Here is an 18,680-nt window from a genome sequence, read left to right as displayed (position 1 = left end):
CATTCTAATCTTGCCAAGTCAGTTATGTAAGTGGCTTATGGGGAAAGTCAAATGTAATATTAAGCAGCATCAAGACCTTGGCTTTCCTTCCAGGAGTCTTTAAACGAATAAAAAGCAGCTTCAAGGAACCTCATGGCACTCATTTGAATACGGTTAGACTTGGCCATTTTATGCACAGCTGACCCACTGTGTGCACAGAATCTGGGGTTAGCTGTCTCCTGTGAAGTGGAGAAGCACAGCATCTCTTGCTGGTTTGCACGAATCTAAAGAAGGGTCCAGGTGTTTGCCTCATGCCTAAATGCAAAAGGTACACTTGTTACATATGCTCTATAAAATACCCAGCAAGACAATCCTAAACTTTCATGTTTAAAAACAGCTGGCTCATTTCATGGGAAAGCCTCTACATTTTTTATACTGTAGGTGGCCATGGTAGTTCATATATACCGACATAAACGTGTGTTTTTACTGTACATGGCCCAGCAACCTCACAATCAGTAGATGATTTTGTCATTGAGTTGAGCTCAGCTGAAGCAAAACTCATCAGTTCCACAATTTCAACCTCTTGGAACCAGCAGCAAAGTTCAAACCATTCTTCAGACCCCACCTGGAGCAGCAGCGTGCTACTGATAGGCAGCTCTGCATTCTTGGACCTGCAGACAGACCCCCCAGGTTGCCTTCAATGCTCAGAGGCTCAGCCCACAGTGACTTTATGTGCCTCCTACCTTCTTGAGAAGGGCTGGTATCAGCTTTGTTTCTTAACCATCCCAAGCCAGTTCTTAACCATCGTGCCACTCAGCCGGCCCAATCAGCTTTGTTTCTTTATTCCTTTTGTTGTTGTTGTTATTTATTTTAGGAAAGAGGATGGGGGCTCTAGGGGGGCTTAAAAGATGTGCAGAAAAGTTAGAGGAAGGCCTTGTTTCCCCAGAAAGCACATCTGGCTTTACACGAACTCACCCTAGTAACCAGTTGTCAGGATGAACATGGCACAGTGATAGCCCACGTCCTACAGGCAGACTCTGTCACTCCTTTCCCTGGTATATCCTGCCTTTTCCTTACTTAGATGCTATTCCCCAGAGATAAAAATGGCCATTCAAATTCTACCCCTGTCACCAGGATGTCACAGGAACTTGTCAACTATCTTTTACACTCATTTCAGTGTAACAGACATTTCTCAGTTTTCATTTGTCTCGTATGAAAATCAGGGGAGTGGCTATTGAACTTGGTCATGTTAGGGAACACATGAGAAGAAAAGAAAGAGACAACAGAGTGCAGAGCCCTTAACTCTTTCTTCCTTTTGTGTTGACTCTTATCAGTGAAGATAGAAAAAGCATGTTGTACACAAGAACACACACACACACACACACACACACACACACACATGCACGTACACACACGTGCTTGTACACACAGATGCACACACATTATCCAGGAGCATGAGAGAGAATTTTGTGCCCATCAAGTGTTTATTAATGCCCTTCCCTGACAGCCCTGTGCCGAGCATGGCATGAGGGAGCTTGTGGATATCAGAGTGAATGGTTCTGGCCCTCAGGCTGCTTTTCAATCAAACAACATCTCACGTTGCAACCACTGCTGAGGCAGAGGCACAAATGCTACGGAAACACGTACATTTGTGCATTAGACACTTGGGAAAGCTTTTCAGAGGCAACCATTTAAAATGATTGGGATTTACAGATGGAGAAGGTGGGAAGCGTGTTGCAGACCACATGTGTATGTGTGGGGGCTGCCTGGATGCCCCTGTGCTGACATGTGGTGTAAGTACTTGGAAAGGGAGAGAATCGGGGAAAGAGAGAAAATATAACTGGAAAAGGGGTCCAGATAATGAAACACCTTGAATCTAATGCTAAGGAGTTTGGGTTTGGTTCTATCGAAAATTGGGGACCCTCAAAAGTATAAACTTCCTAGTCCATTTTCTTCCTCACACTTCTTTTCATTGTCCTTTCTATAAAACTGTACATCCTATAACCACGGTTATCTTTCTAGCCACATAAATCCAAACATTTCATCCAAGTCTTCCAAACCTTTTCTTTTCCTTCTCACTTTAAGGGTATTTGAAAGTTTAATATCCACTTCCTAAGTCACTCGAGAAGATAACAGGAGACAAAATATGTGCACATCTTGTAGCATTATTTGTCACAGCAAGGAGTGGAACCGCATTAAGTGTCCCTCCTCAGCGGCTGGCTAATGAACTATGACATATCCATATACTGAATATCATTCAGATGTCCAAAAGAAAAGGTAGTCGATTTAGCTACAGACATGGAAAAGTATTCATAATCTATTGTTAGGCGAATGAAGCAAGTGACAGAATAGACTCTGGAGTATGATTACATCTTGGCTTTTCAAATTATTCATTTCCTTTTATGGATTCATAGATAGCTTAGAAGGAAACGCCCCAGAGGGTTAAATAGGGTTAGCACTGACTAGGGGAACTTAGTGGGGTCAGAGGACTTCCATTTTCTACCATTTATCCGTCTATATTGTTTGTATATTTTAAATGAGCATGTGTTAACTTCATAACAAAACTTATATTTGCAAATAAATAGCAGAAGACAGAGAAATACCCAAACTTTCTCAGTTCCCAGTGTCTATAGTGTATCTGTAATTTTTTCATGGTTCCCCAGGACAAAAGAAATATCTAACAGTTTTGTTTATTAAGTAGCTCCGTCTAAACAACTTAGTATTTATATCCTAATAACATAGTAGCTGTTGGAATAAATGACCCACATCAATTGAAAGAAATCTAACATTTTAATTTTATTCTTACATAACCACAGTTATGTATTAATGGGATGTGTGTGCTTGTTGGGGACCTCACAGCTCCTCAAACCTTGGACTCATATTGGACACCACCACCCTTATTTCCCAGTCTACAATAATTTTGTCAAGATACTTGTTTTTTGCACAGCAATCACCAAACCCTTGCTGTGCAGACATGATGTTATTAAAAGGAAGACAGTGCAATCTAATGTTGAGACTGAACTACCTGGAGCTATTGGTTCACCTGGTGTCTAAACCTGCTGGTTCCATTAAAAATTTAAAATATTTACCATGTCTCCCCAGCCCCCATGAATTTACTACAGTGCCCTGAGGTGACTTGGCACACAGTTTGGGAACCATGGCCATAAAAAAAATGGTGGGCATGGCCTTGAAATTTCACCTCATTAGAGTGTCTTCAATGGCTGTTTTTCCATCCCTTCTTCCCTTGCTGTTTATGTCTAAATTTGAACTGTGGGGCAGATCTTTCTGGAACTTTGGGGCCGTTGAGCCCTGACTCAACCCTCCTTTCTGCCAGCACAGCAAGAGACTTAATTACCTTTTGATAAGCCTCCCACTCTTTTATCCTTTGAAGTTACTCTTTTAACTGAAAAATACTTGAAAACGTTTTTTTGCTTGGCTTGCCTCCCTCAGGAGAGAGCAAGTTTTTGGAGAAGGCAGACCACGCCTCCTGTTTCTTTCTGGTGGACCCCAGACCCCTCACACAATGCTGGCCCCATGGGGTTGACTCCATAAATGTTATTCTCAGGCACAGTCATGAGGAGAACTCTCCTGGGTCTTTTTTTTTGTCTCTTCCAGTATGGACGAACGCCTCTACACCTTGCAGCCAACAACGGGATTCTCGACGTGGTCCGCTACCTCTGTTTGGCAGGTGCCAACGTGGAGGCGCTGACCTCGGTGAGTAGCCTGACAGGAGAAAGCGATGGAAAACATCTTACGCCTCCAGGGCATGAGGAGAAAGTTATTGCTTGGCAACTGCATTGTAAAGCAGACAAGCAGCTATTGAGCTCCAGCTCCTCCACTGCAGTTCTGTGAACATTTGCCCACACAAACCCAGGCTAATATCTAGTTACTGCTTTATCCTCTTCTCTTCTCACCAGGCCTGCACTGCCAGGAATGCCTGCGGTTTCCCACTGGCCTTTTCGTTCCCCGTGTTACATGACAGTGCCTTTGCGTGTTTTAGTAGATGTGTGGGTTCTCACTGGAGGCACCATGGGCTTTTGAGGGGGGGATGGTGAGGAAGGGTCCTGGGTGTGTGGGGAACAGTGGACAAGAGTTGCTGTCTCTTGTTTAAAAAGTCTGGCTTTGCTGTTAGGCTTGTGAATTATTTTTAAGTGAGATTTATTTCTTCAGTTGCCTTCACTCCCCACTCCTCATTCCAGACCTGGTACCCTCGCTGCAGAAGAAACCCTTTGATTCTCATTTCATTTCATGAAATACGAAAGAGGAAAACATGTCAGCTAATGACATAAGGTTGCCGTTGTTTGCTGCAGCGAAATATTATCATTTGAATTTTTTTCTGGCCCGACGGTGAGATGGCTCTCCATTCTCTCATGTGGGATTCCTGAAACTCACTGACGCTTTGCTGACATGAAGTGTTTTTCTAAGGAGATCCATCGGAGTTTTAAAATATGGCAACCGACCTGGGGAGAATCAGGGCTCTGAGGCTAGATGCAGGGCCTCATTTCTTGGAGTCATAGAGGGGTTGACCAACTATGGTCCATGGGCCAAATCCAGCCGCTGCCTGACTCTGTAAGTGGGAGTGTATTGGGACACAGCCATGTTCATTGTTTTCGTATTGCCTGTGGCTGCTTTCATACTACAAGAGCAGTTGTGACAGACACCCTATGGCCCACAGAGTCCAAAATATCTCCTATGTGGCCCTTTATAAAAAGTGTTTGCTGACTTCTGGTCTAGGAGGCAGGCATACCTCGGAGATATTGTGAGTTTGGTTCCAGACCTCCACAATAAAGTGAATATCTCAAAGTAAGTCACATGAACTTTTTGGTTTTCCAGTGCATATGAAAGTTATGTTCGTACTATACTGTAGTCTATTAAGTGTGCAGTAGCATTACATCTATAAAAATACTATACATACTTTGGAAGTTCTTTTTTGCTAAAAAAATGCTAGCCATCATCTTAGCTGTCAGTGAGTCAGAATCTTTTTGTTGGCAGAGGGTCTTGCCTCGATGTTGATGGCTGCTGACTGATCAGAGTGATGGTTGCTGAAGGTTGGGTGGTTGTAGTCGTTTCTTAAAATAAGACAACAATGAAGTTTGCCACATGGGCTGACTTTCTTTCACCAACGATTTCTCTGTAGCATGCAATGCTGTTTGATAGCTTTTTACCCACAGAACATTTTTCAGAATTGGAGTCAGTCCTCTCAAATCTTGCCGCTACTTTATCAACTAAGTTTATGCAGTATTCTAAGTCCTTTGTTGTCATTTCAACAGTCTTCACCAGAAATAGATTCTTTCTTAAGAAACCACTTTCTTTGCTCTTCCATAAGAAGCAACTCCTCTTCTGTTCAAGGTTTATCATGAGATTGCAACAATTCAGCGACATCTTCAGACTCTACTTCTGATGCAAGTTTTCTTGCTATTTCCACCACATCTGTAGTTACTTCCTCCCCTGAAGCCTTAAACCCCTCAAAGTCATCCATGAGGCTTGGAATCAACTTCTTCCAAACTCTTGTTGATATTCATATTTTGGTCTCTTCCCACGAGTCAAAAATATTCTTAGTGTCATCTAGAACAGGTCGGCAAACTGTGGCTCGCAAGCCACATGCGGTTCTTTGGGTACGTACATGTGGCTCTGAAATAAAATTGAAAACGAAAATAAAACTATCATAGTTTCATTTATAAAATTTTTAAAGGACTTTAGTCACATAATGATAATTTCATTTATTTTATCGCTCTCAAATAATTTTTAAATTGTCGTGAGGGACAGGATTGGCTCTTCGTCTCAAAAGTTTTCCGACCCCTGGTCTAGGATGTGAATCCTTTGCAGAAGGTTTTCTATGTACTTTGCCCAGGTCCATCAGAGGAATCACTATCTATGGCAATTATAGCCTTATGAAATGTATTTCTTAAGTAACAAGACTTGAAAGTTGAAATTAGTCCTTGACCCATAGGCTTCAGAATAGATGTTGTTAGCTGGTATGCAAACAACATTAATCTCATTGCACATCTCCATTAGAGCTCTTGGGTGACCAGGTACATTGTCAATAAGCAATAATATTTTGAAAGGAATCTTTTTGTCTGAGCAGTAGGTCTGAACACAGGGCTTAAAATATTCAGTAAAGCATGTTGTAAACAGATAGCTGTTATCCAGGCTTTGTTGTTCCATTTATAGAGCACAGGCAGAATAGATGTACTATAATTCTTAAGAGCCCTAGGATTTTCAGATGGTAAATGAGCATTGGCTTCAACTTAAAGTCTCCAGGTACATTATTAGTCCCTAACAAGAGAGTCAGCCTGTCCATTGAAGCTTTGAAGCCAAGCATTGACTTCTCTCTAGCTAAGGAAGTCCTAGATGGCATCTTCTTCCAACAGAGGGCTGTTTAGTCTACACAGAAAATCTGTTGTTTAATGTAACCACCTTCGTTAATTATCTTAAGCAAATCTTGATAACTTGATGCTTCTACATCAGCACTTGCTGCGTCATCTTGCACTTTTATGTCATGGAGATGGCTTCTTGCCTTAAACCTCATGAACCAATGTCTGCTAGCTTCAAACTTTTCTTCTGCAGCTTCCTTACCTCTCAGCCTTCATAGAGTTGAAGAGAGTTAGGGCCTTGCTCTGGATTAGCCTTTGGTTTAAGGGAATGTTGTGGCTGGATGGATCTATCCAGACCACTAAAACTTTCTCCATATCAGCAATAAGGCTCTTTCGCTTTCTTATCATTCATGTGTTCACTGAAGCAGCACTTTAATTTACTTCAAGAACTATTCCCTTTGCATTCACAGATTGGCTAACTGGCACAAGAGGCCTAATTTTCAGCCTATCTTGGTTTTTGACATGCCTTCCTCAGGCTTAATCATTTCTAGCTTTTGATTTAAAGTCAGAGACGTGTGACCTTTTCTTTCACTTGAACACGTAGAGGCCATTTTAAGGTTATTAATTGGCGTAATTTCAATATTGTTGTGTCTCAGGGAAAAAGGGAAGCCCCAAGAGAAGGTGGGGAAACAGCTGGTCAGTGAAGCAGTCAGAACACACACAATGCTTATTAAGTTTGATGTGTTATATGGATGCGGTTCATGGCACCCCAAAACAATTACAATAGTAATATCAAAGATCATTGATCACAGATCACCATAACAAATATAATAATAATGAAAAAGGTTTGAAATATTGCAAGAATTACCAAAATGTGACACAGAGACACTAAGTGAGTAAATGCTGTTGGAAAAAAGGGCACCAATAGACTTGCGCCATGCAGGGTTGCCGCAAACCTTCAATTTGTAAAAAATCGCAATACCTTGGGGCGGCCATTTGGCTCAGGTGGTTACAGCGTGGGCTCATAACACCAAGGCTGCCAGTTCGATTCCCACATGGGCCAGTGAGCTGCACCTTCCACAACTAGATTGAAAAATTGCAATACCTGCAAAGCGCAGTAAGCAGAGCGCAATAAAACGAGGTATGCCTGTATTGCCTCCCTGACTGCACTAATGTTATCTTGATGTCATTCTCTCCCCGAAAGTTCTGGGTCTTTTCTCTGCAGTGCTGAGTCTGAGCTGGGCTTTTCTACAGCCCAGTGATAACCAGTGTTCTACATGGGACTGTCACCTTTTTAGGGCACCTCCTGGCCCAGCACACACACAAACACAGCCATGCACGGTCCTCTAGGCCTGATGCGCCATTACCAAACCCTGCCCAACCATGTCTTGACACACAGTTCAGTTACTCCACAATAAAGCATTTATATGTATTTTTATGAGGAAAAATATGTTTTTGTCACAGATGTTGCCTCATAAAAAGTAAACTGTCAAAAATGGTATCTTCAATCAGCTGGCTTCCACCAAACCCAGTGGGTTGGGGACATAAAATATATGAGCTCTGGCCTCTCTTGGGTCCTTGGGACTGCCCCCATGACCGCTGTGAGCCTGTGGTCATTTCCCTTTGCCCTTCCCCACAGCAGCTATTTCCTTGCTTCCCATCCATGGCCTTCCCCTCAAGCAGGCACTCAGGTATATCTCTCTGCTCTCCCACCCTCCTAGCTCATTACACATGCACCTCCTCTGGTTACCACTGCCCCTCCCTGGTACTTGCAAATCAACATTACGGAGCCTCACTCATTCATTCTACAAACACTGAGCACATACCCTGTACCAGGCACTAGTGAGACCAGGGAACACAGTGGGCCCAACACAGGCGAGCTTCTCCTCCCTCAGAGAACGTCTAGTCTAACGGGAGAGAGACCCAGGAGTCACAGTGGTAAATATAGAGTGATAGGATGGGACCAGTGAGCGTTAAGAACCAGGCTTCTGAGGGAGTTTCCGGGGGGATCAGGGAGCGCTCCTCAGAGAGAGTGTGGAGAGCATTATGTGCCGAAGCCTGAGCTGGGAGACCTCGAGGCCTTTGAGAAACTGGAGGGACAGTGAGCTGGAGCATAGCATGAAGAGGCCCAGCCCAGGTCGAGGAGTAAGCAAGGCTGGATTGTGCAGGCGCCGTGGAGACGGAGATCTTTCTCCAAGAGCAGAGGAAGCATCTCAGATTTCAAGCAGGGGTGTGGTGTGATCATGGAGACGTGTTGCTCACTGCTGAGGGTATCGCCAATGGATTGCTAATACATGCCACATGTGTCATTCTCAACATCTAAAAAGGAAAAGAGGAAATTAATTTCAGTAATATATTTTATTTAGCAAAGATATGCAAAATATCATTTCAACCTATAACCAGTGTTTTGCAATTATTGAGATACTTCACACTCTTTGTTTGTACTAAGTCTTCGAAATCCAGTGTGTGTTTTACACCCAGAGCACATCTTACCTCAGCCACATTGCAAGCACTGAGTAGCCACGTGTGGGACGTAGCCCCTTACTGGATGGCACAATGCCAACCCCTTTCCTCTTGCAAGTTTTCTCCTCACCGCCTGAGCTGGCGCTATCCCCATCCTTCCCTACAACCCTCGACCCTGCAGCGCCCTCTAGTGTTACCGTCCCTCTCGTTCGGCTCTCAGCCAGGATCACATGAACAAGACCTGAATACCCTGTCCTCTTTTTTTCTTGTCTCAGTCTCCTCCTCCACACTCCACAGTCTGTCCTCAATTCCTTGTGACTCTTAGCAGAGTACCCAGTCACCTTCTGGTAGCTCTCTTCTTCAAAACGTTTTTGTTCTAAAATAAAACACAGGTTTTCATAAAAAGCACATAAGCAAAAGCAAAGCTTGATGAATGATTAAGATAAACACCTTTTATAACAAGATTCAGGTCAAGAAATAGGACTTTTGAGGCCCCCCCAGAAACCCCCAATGGACTTTTGCTACACATGTCCCTCTCCCAGCTCCCAATGTAACCCCTACTCTTGACTTTTGTAGTAATCACTTCCTTGCCTTTCTTTGTAGTTTTTCTCACCTAAGTGCGAGCAGCTCTTTTAAATCCTATTTCACTAGATACCTCTCCAGGACTTGACACTTTCTTGACACTCTCTGCTGCCTTGGATGAGAAAATCCTGTTTGCTCTGGCTTCTCCTCCTGCCTCTGCTCTCCCTCCACCAACTCCATGTCCTCTTATAGCTGTTCCATCCCAGCTGGCCAGCTGCTCTCCTGCTGTCCACCCACTGCTCCTCTCCCCAGCTGCACCTGAACTCAGGGCTATACCAGGCCTCCAGCCTCGCTTATCCCCAAGCGCCACTCGGACACAGCCTCCAACACTGCATCCTCTCCCTCTGGGTCTGCTCTTCTCCCCCAGTGTCTGACCTTTGCAAAGGGCTTCAGCACGCGTCCAGGCTCCCGGACCAAGAGTGTGGAAGCTCCTCTTCCCAGCATCGTACCAGTGACCATGTCCTAGAATCTTCTGGAACTTGAAGCTCTCCATCCTCCTGCCTCTACTTGCGTGTTTCCCCCAGGACCAACTCGGCCTCAGAACCAGCCCCTTAACTGTAGCCTCGTGGCCATCCTGACAGTTCCAGCCCGCTACCACGTTTCATTCTGGGAAAGCCAATCTGCGTTGCGTGCTGATTTCAGATTATCCTGGGGCTGCATGGTCTTCAGGATGTGACCTCCATAGCCTGGCCTCTGCCCACTGCCTAGCCTCACCCTTCACCCCTGCACCCCCTCAGGAACGAAACTATTTGCAGGTCCTGGGTCCTGGAAGCCAACCCCAAAGCAAACTAGAAGCCCATGCCTGCCCATTGGAGACTTTTTGGGACTCTTAAGGGAGCAGAGAGAGATGGCACGTGACTGTAAGGGTGCCTCCTCTGGAGCACCCATCTGAGCCTCCCCCTTCAGTCTAAGGCAGTGGTTCTCCACTGGGGTGACTTTGCCCCCAAGGAACACTGGGCAGAGTCTGAAGGCACTGTGGGGTGTCACAAGTGAGGGGTGCTGCTGGCATCCAGTGGTGTAGGCCAGGGATGCTGCAAGACACCCTGCAGTGCACAGGACAGCCCCCACAACAGAGAATTACCGTCCATAATGTCAGTTGTGCCAAAGGTTGAAAAATGCAGGTCTAATGGGAACCCACACATGGCTCAGAGGGACTTGAGTTGAGAAATTGGAAGGTATACTATTAAAAAAATTCAGGCATTTCTAAGCTTCCATGAGAATGGAACTTTGTTACTGATAAACATTGAGAGAGAGGCAAAAATGCTTCTTGTTAAAAAGAAAAATTGCTTTTATTTATTTGGAAATTGCTCCTCATATTTTCTACTTTTAAATTTGTAATGATTTCTAAACCTGTAGCAGACCAGTCCCTAAGCCTCCGTGTCCTTTTCGGTGGCATGTGAACAGCCATGGTTCCCGCCTCCCGGGAGTAACTGAGAGTTAGTGCACACGAAGCACTGAGAACTGGATCAGGCACAGATTATTAAGAGGCGCTAATTAAATGTTATCCTTTATCGTGCATATTTATGGTGTAGAAACAGAAATGAGTTTGTTCAGGATGAAACTACAACCCTCTGAAAACTCTAATTAAAAAGCAAACACAAAAGTGCCATGGACCCTTAGCTTAGTTCCTCCTTTTATGTTCACTGAAAACCTTTAAATTGTCTGTAAAACTAAGTCTTTTCTTTGAATGCACAACAATTACCACTAGCATTATATCAGTGCTGAGGTTTGTCTATGAAAGTATCTTAAGACGTTAGCTGGCACTAACTAGAATCTGGCATCTCATGACAATCTTTATTGTCTGCCTAATTGGAGAGCGATTCAGTTCACCGACTAATCTGCCCACTAACAAGGTTCCAAGTTTGAGTAAAGCCTGTGGGCCTGAGACATCTCACCATTGGACCTTAAAACGCCAATGCACCATTTCTTCCTGCTTCTCTTCCCTCCCTGGACAATCCAGGAAAATAAGGATTCCACAGAAAGGGAAATAAGCCAGCACACGTTCTTTTTGTCCACCTTCTTTGTTTCTGACTCCTATTCTTGTTTGTGCCTCCAGTGACAGAGTTTGTGTTTGGAACACACGGCTCTCTGTTGCCAAGGAAAGAAACTAATCATTTTTCTCCCAACAGGATGGAAAGACAGCAGAAGATCTTGCTAGATCGGAACAGCATGAACACGTAGCAGGTCTCCTTGCAAGACTCCGAAAGGTGAGACATTCAGTTTATCGGCCTGATGTTCTGTTTTTCTGTGAAAATGTATCTTTTCCCTTGTAAACGCTTAAGAATGAACAAAATGAGGCTTTGGGCACACAGGTTGTAGGGAAAAGCAGCTGTCCCTGTCCTGTGGTTTGCATATCAATTTGCATAAGTGCATCAGCTACCTGTCCACTTTCTTCTTTTGTATTTGGCAGGCACTGTGATTTACAGCATCCCTGGGGTGGGAGTGTGCCTGCAGGAAACCAGACTCACAGAGGTGAAGCAACATGCTACTTAGCGCAAAGCCCAAATTCAGACCTAAAATAGAAATGTCTGCTCTCAGTGCTCCTTCAAGGCGATCAGGGCTTCTTCAGTGTGATTCCTGGCCAGCCAGGGGCAGTCTTTCCCCGCACTGAGCTCTCCTGCTGTGTGGCTGCACCAGTCTCCTTCTGTGGGGTAACCCAGGCCCCATTCCCCTCAGCAGACTCTTCCAGACTCTGTGCTCAAGGAGACCCACGTATTTGCTTACCTTAGTCATTCCCTCAAAGGACTCTAGACCTCAGCTCCCTGAGAAGCCAGAAAGGGAGGAATTGACTGCCAGGTATTTCTAACCACACTCTAGTGTACTCGGATGGGCGGGACTTCCTGTCCTTGCAGGATTCGAGGACCCCCACCATCTCATGTCATAGCTTCTCTCCTCCATTCATTCTGGGAGCCAAAAAAGGCCTCCACGTATTTCCTGACACCCCACCCCACCCCCACCCCAACCTGGGGTGGTGCCACCTTCTGAAGACCCACTCTTGCTAAACACATTCAGGGGGAGAAATCTGTATCTGGGACAGCAGGGTAGTTTGGCCTTAAATTGCTCTGCCACTCCATTTAGTTTCCAAAAAAGCTCCCTGTGTTTTCACCTCTACTCAGCTGCCTTGCCTAAGAATATATACTTAAACAATGTTCGCCATGGGTTTTTCTGTTCCTTAGGTAGAACCAAAGTCATCTTGTTGACCAGTATGGGGCAGCAGAGGACCAGCCAGGGAAGGGCGAGAGGTGATTTTCATGTTTAGGCAGTGCAAGGGGCTGACCCCTGGGGAGATGAAACCTTGGAGCCAGTCATCTGGGCAGGGTGGGGGTGAGGCTAGCCGAGGCTGCGGGGGAAAGGAAGAATACAGCGTGGGCCTGAGCTGAGTAGGTCCCCTTTGACCCAGTTCAACATGAAGTGATTTGGGGATAGTGGTTGCTGCAGCCTCTGGTACTGCCTGGGAGAGCCCACCATACACATTCTTCCCAACTGAGTGTTCAGTGCTGTCACATGGGGAGCTTGAAATCACCAATGGTGGCAGTGTTTACACAACAGGAATAGCAAGCATTGCAAATCAGTGCTGTTTTCACCCTAGCAAGCTGGTTGACCAGCACACCATTGCTTTTGGGGTCTTTGGAAGCCCCCAAAGTCACACCTTGGGTTTTAGGTACAACCCTCTGTCGATGTAAGAAACGTCCAAACCTGTAGAGAATTTTTATGAGTTTATTTGAGCCAAACTGGCGACAGTTGCCCGGAAGCAAAATCTCAGCGGATTGAGTAAATGCTCCAGGGAATGGCAGTTTTACAGCTTATTTTATACGTTAGAATCAGATGAGGTAAGGAAGGTACATGAAATCCTTTGGTGGTAGATTCAGGGAGTGGGAGAAAGCAAAGCAGGAAGATTTCTGGGATTGGATAAAAAGTAAAATGGAGAGTCACATACTTATTTTACATTGGTGGGTACAGGATAGTTAATAATTAACATGTACAGCACAGAGAGATGGTATTCGGGTAACAAGATAACAATGAGGGATTCTGTGATCTGGAAAAAAAGGATTACTCTGACATTCTAAGTGTCTGTTATCTTGGATGCAAAAATTTTGGTCTTTGGTTAATTTTGGTCTCTGAGTTTGTAAGGCCTGCCATGCAGGCCTCCCTGAGCTTGTCAGGTTTAGCATGTGGCCTCTTTTACGTCCACACTTCTTACCAAAAAGGAACTGCCTCTTCTCTCCCCTGTGCTCACCCCCACCACTGAACAAAAGCCAAGTTCAGCCTTCCAAACCTGCCCAAGAACTGTTCTATTGCTTAGCCAAATCAATTCTCCTTTTTGAAAAAAAGGAGGGGTGCTTGTTATGACAGGTGGGTGAAGGGGGGATGCACTTAGATTTTGCATCAGCATCCATTTTACTGTCATTGCAAGTCTCATTTTTATGTGATTTTAAAATCCAACAGGGGAGTTGGGGAGTTGGCTTATTTTTATTTTGTTTGATTATCCTTCTAAACAAATTTTCCATGAGCTGATATTAGAAGTAGTTGCTTTTTCCAAAGCCTAAGACTAGACAGTGATAAAAGTGCCCAGGAATAGTTTCGAAGAGGACAAAATTGGGAGTTTGCCCAGAATTAAAAATTCATAAGTAAGCTGCATTTGCATAATTAAGAGTTGCTGCTCCATCAGTGCTGGGTCTAATTGCATCCTGCCACATGCAGAAAGCCATGTCACCTCACCATGCTCTTATCTGGCTTTCCCAGATTGCAGGATGCTCTTCCCTGTCAATCACCAGATGTTGAGTTATCTTTTCTAATGAAAGAGTGAAAGCTAAATTTCCAGGGGGAAAAGTTGTTGGAAGAAAGGAAACTAGAAACTGAGATTTACCAGAGCTTTAAATAACAAAGGAGTGAACAAATAATAAAAAGATAATCACATTATGCCAAGAACTGTTCTAGGTATCAGAGAGATCAGTGAACTAAAGAGAAAAGACTCAGCCAATAAAAAAAATAAGAAAAATGCCAATTAGGGTGAGTTAGGGGGTAGCAAGCAATGGCCTATGAACCAAAACTGGCCCACCACCTGTTTTTGTAAATAAAGTTTTATTGGAACACAGCTATATCCTTCATTGACTATTGTCTATGGCTGGTTTCTGAATACAAAAGTCCCAACAGAGACCCCCTGGTCCTTTTCAGAAAGGTTTGCTGTCCCGTGGTGTAAATGCAGGGGACTCAAATAGGATGAGATGAAAGTAGGCGTGGGAATGGCAGCTCCTTTCCACTGGTGGGTCAGGGAATGCCTCTCTGGTGACATTTAAACCAGCACCTGAAGGACAAGAAAGAAGAGGCAGCCAGAAGGGGTTGGTGGAAGGCAAAGGGAATAACAAGTGCAAAAGGCCTGCGGTCATAGAGTTGGGTGTGACCCAGGACACAGACCTGGCTGGCTCCAGAGCTCGAGCACAGTGGTCTGGGCACAGGATGATGGCCAAGGCCACCTGATCAGAGAGGTAGGCCGGGCTTTGCAGACCTTGGTAAGGAGACTGAGATTTGGCCCAGGCGTAGTAAGCAGGTGGTAGCACGCTCTGACTTAGGATTTAGGAATTTGCCTCTCACTGCTTAGACAGAGGGACCAGATAGAAGGTGGGCTTGGTGGCCAGGTGAGATATGAAGGTGCTTGTCCAGAAAGGGGTTGTCCAGGCTCAGTTACTTTGTGAGCTTTGGGCAAGAAGGCTCACATGCCTGTGTAAATGATTAAAGCTCACACACGGGTTCTGGTTTAGAATTTTGAGTCCTCTGTACTCGATACTGCTTTCTCCTTCTCTTCCTGCACCCCCAGACACCCTTCCAGCCACACCTGCTGGCCCAGAGGGTGCCGTGGGGGACACAAACAGTAAAATATTTCAAGTCATGAGCCAGAATTTAAGGAATACAATCGTCCCAACTCTCCACTCCTCTGGCAGTGTTCCTGCAGTGAGGGCCCGACCAGGCCAGGCTTTGTGGTCTTGCCGCTCCTGTTAAATATAGACCATGGATGGAATTTTGTGCTCCCTCTCCAAACAAATCGATATTCTCCCACCTTTAGAGCTAGCCAAGAACAACTCAACATCTTTCTTCAACCCTTTTCACATCAAAGCCTTAGTCTGCATTGGAGAACACACACATACATACATACCACTTAGGTTGATGGAAGCTGCCTTCCTGGGGACACTGGTCAGATCTGCCCTGCCCCTGTTGCACCATCTAGTGGTGAAAAGTGAAAATGCGCCGCTCACCAAGCAGGGAGAGATTGCTGCAACTTCTGTGTATCCTGTATATCTGTACCAAATTAGGTTGTGTGCAGATTCCCCGAGGTTCTTAGTGGGCAGCAGGAGGGACCATCCTGCAGGACAAGGTGAGATCTCCTTACAAAGGAGAAGACTCGAGTGATATTGTGCTTTTCCTGACCTTTCAAGATTATGACGGATTCTGTCAGTTTTGATAGAGGGCAGTTGATAGAGGACAGTTTCCTGATTTACCTTCCCAAAGACAAGGCAGAGTGTCAGTCAGTTGCAGCTCAGGCCAGCAGCTCCTGGTGGAAGGGGAAGGGAGAAGGCCTGGGGGGGATGTGCAAAGGCCCTGGGTAGAGGACAGGAGGGGAAAGTGGGGCGCCTGAGGTGCCTTTATCCCTTTTGGCTTCGAAATCCTTTTCTCACCTGCTGTCCCTCATCCCCACTCGAACGGAGAGAATGTGCATATGTGTGTTCGTATGATCCAGAATCGAGGACGTTGTTAGTCGAGCTGTGAGTCCAGCAAAGCAGGATTTTCTTGCGGGGGAAAAAAAAGATGTCTTGAGGGCAGTTATTATTTGGGAAACAGCATGTGAACTGATACTGAGATGAGCACAGCTCCTTCAGATTCCGACTCGCTGTTTCTGATCAAAATTGAAGCTCCCCTGCCTCCCGTAGCTCCCTGAGGACACTGGAGATGCTAACACAGGCCAGTAAGCCAAGTCATTTGCTTAGGAAATAAGAGATGCTGAAAGCAGATGTGCCCTTTGTGAAAATCCAGAGCAAGGAGGGCCCCTCTCATTCTATGTGCCGTGTGGTAGCAGTGACTTATAAATCTTACTTTAAATCAAAATGCCCCCAAGGCAACATTGCCCTGCACACCTTACACTAACCAGAAGTGTCTTCTGCGTGGGACGAACTGGAAATCGCCCTCCTTGGGTATTCTTCAGAGCTTGTAACTCACACTCCCGCTTTGAGATTCTGCCCATCTTTTATCCCCTTGCTTCTGAGAAACCATCCACCTCCCTTTCAGCAGCAGCGGTGGTAGAAAGAAGAACGGGTGGTGCGATCTGTGTTTGTCTTGGGGAAGTGCCTTGGCCTCGCTGAGCCTCAGTTTCCTCATCTGAAAGGGAGAATGACCACATGAACCACAAAGATTTCTTTGAGGTTTAAACAAGAAGTGTAAGTGACGGCACAGTATAAACTGGGAAATGTACACATGGGCGTTACTGCTGCAGACCGGAAGTGTACCTGTCTCCACTCCTTCAGGTGCTAAAAAATAATTCATGACCCTTGTTAACGATGGCAAGGCAGGCTCTATTCAGGGGTCACCGGAGTGGGGGCTTGTAGCAGAAAAGAGTGATCGACTCAACTCTGACTCCAACCAGCATAAGTGGACATTTATAGCAAATGAGCAAGGCGGGGTCTGCGGATGGAAAACTGCTAAGAGGGAACGTCAAGGCCAGGAGACCTCTGGCTAGACCGACTGCTTTGGGTCCCTCTGGGAGACGGTCAGCCAGGTGCAGCCACAAGAGGAGGAAGAGGGGAGGCTCAGGAGAAAACAACGTTTCTTATACTCACAGGTCCCAGAGAGCTAGGGGTAAAAAAGGGGGGTTACAGGGCGCAAATTCCACCAAGTAGGAGAAGCAGAGAGAACCCGTGGCAGGGGCCTTATTGGAAATCAGGGTGGGATACACAATAAAAGGTGTGGGGGTGTCACTGGTGCATTTGAATGTCCGTGGGTCACAGTTGGGAGGATAAGAAGGAAAACTCATGGCAGGGACCGCCTTATCACATTGGTGGGTCTGGGCAGGTGCTCTCAGCCCATTCAGGGATGTAGAGGCAGCAGGCAAATAGGACATTTTAAAGGTTACAGTACACAGACTCAATAAGATCCTTGCTAAGGGCAGGCGGGATGATCAGATATCAAAGGTGAGGGCTGAGCAATTTGATCAAATATCAAGGGGGTGATTTTCACTAAACTGACCCAGCAGGATTCTTGCTAAAACTGCACTAATCGGGCCAAGGACACAGCCCAGGTTGGGCCTCACTAGAGTTATGACACACAGAATCTTCATCACACCTGCCTCTTCCCTCTTGCCTCCGTGTCTGGAGCTGGCCCAGGAAACAGATTGCCAGCAGCTTCCGGCCACCACGTCTCTGCGTGGAATTCGAAGGAGAGAGCTGTACTGTCGTGGGCAACAGTGAGCAAGGCACAGATAGGACTTCTCTCAGTTGCGCAGGAGCAAGCCAGCCTTGGTTCAGAGTGGCTTCTGGAAGCACGCCAGGGCAGTAGCAGCGTCTGATGGGTACCATGGTTGAAGCCCCGTCAGAGTGGAAGGGCGTCTGAAACTCAAGCAGAAGACATGAATATGCCCGCATTTTTTCACACAGGACAGACGTATTGGCCAACGCACAAAGTGTCAAGATCAACAGGGCAGGAAACATAGAAAAGAGACCCAAGCCCATTAACTGCACAGGGCACCAAGGATCCAGTGAAGCCCAAGCAGGTTTTCTGCTGTTCCCCTGGCTCAGGAGTAGCCGACACCAGCTCCACACAAAGGATCTGGGTGTGTTAGGAAGCTGCGTGTTACAAAATAGGTGGAGAATTCTTTAATCTACTCACCGAGATACTCAAAATGGAAGGTGACGCTCACCTGACACTGTGACTGAAGTTCAGTGCTTACCATGTGGCAGAGGTGTGAGTACGATGGCTTGATTTAAAAGGAAGATAGGGCCGGCCGAGTGGCGTGATGGTTAAGAGCTGGCTTGGGACGCCAGAGGGCCCCGGTTCGGATCCCACATATGAGGGCCAGTGACACTGTCCTCTACAGCTAAGATGCTGAACAACAGCTCTACCTGGAGCTGGGCTGCCCTGAGTCGCCGGCGACGGCGTAGGCTGCAGCCCCTGTGGCAGTGGGCTGCCATGGGCTACTGTGTGTGGCCAGCAGCCAGCGTGAGCGGCCAGCAGCCACAGTGAGTGGCCGTCCAGAAGCTGGTGACTGACCTGCCTCACCCGGGAAGAGTGCAATGATGGTGCCAACTTGGGCCAGTGAAGCAACGTCCTCCACAACTAGACTGAAGAACAAAACGACAG

At 46.0% G+C, this 18,680-nt stretch overlaps 1 protein-coding gene across 1 annotated transcript in view; it reads left to right on the top strand.

The window, feature by feature from the left end:
* The window catches only part of DAPK1 (death associated protein kinase 1), a 186,447-nt gene that overhangs the window by 134,660 nt on the left and 33,107 nt on the right, over positions 1 to 18,680 (top strand). The window contains exons 17-18 of the mRNA XM_019624077.1: positions 3,595 to 3,693; positions 11,468 to 11,545. Of these exons, the coding sequence (XP_019479622.1) occupies positions 3,595 to 3,693; positions 11,468 to 11,545 (177 nt within the window). The remainder of the gene's footprint in view (positions 1 to 3,594; positions 3,694 to 11,467; positions 11,546 to 18,680) is intronic.

This window comes from Hipposideros armiger, unplaced genomic scaffold (assembly GCF_001890085.2).
Source record: "Hipposideros armiger isolate ML-2016 unplaced genomic scaffold, ASM189008v1 scaffold_577, whole genome shotgun sequence".
NCBI lineage: Eukaryota > Metazoa > Chordata > Mammalia > Chiroptera > Hipposideridae > Hipposideros > Hipposideros armiger.
Note: the sequence above shows the minus strand (reverse complement) of the source record. Positions and strands in the feature narration are given on the sequence as shown.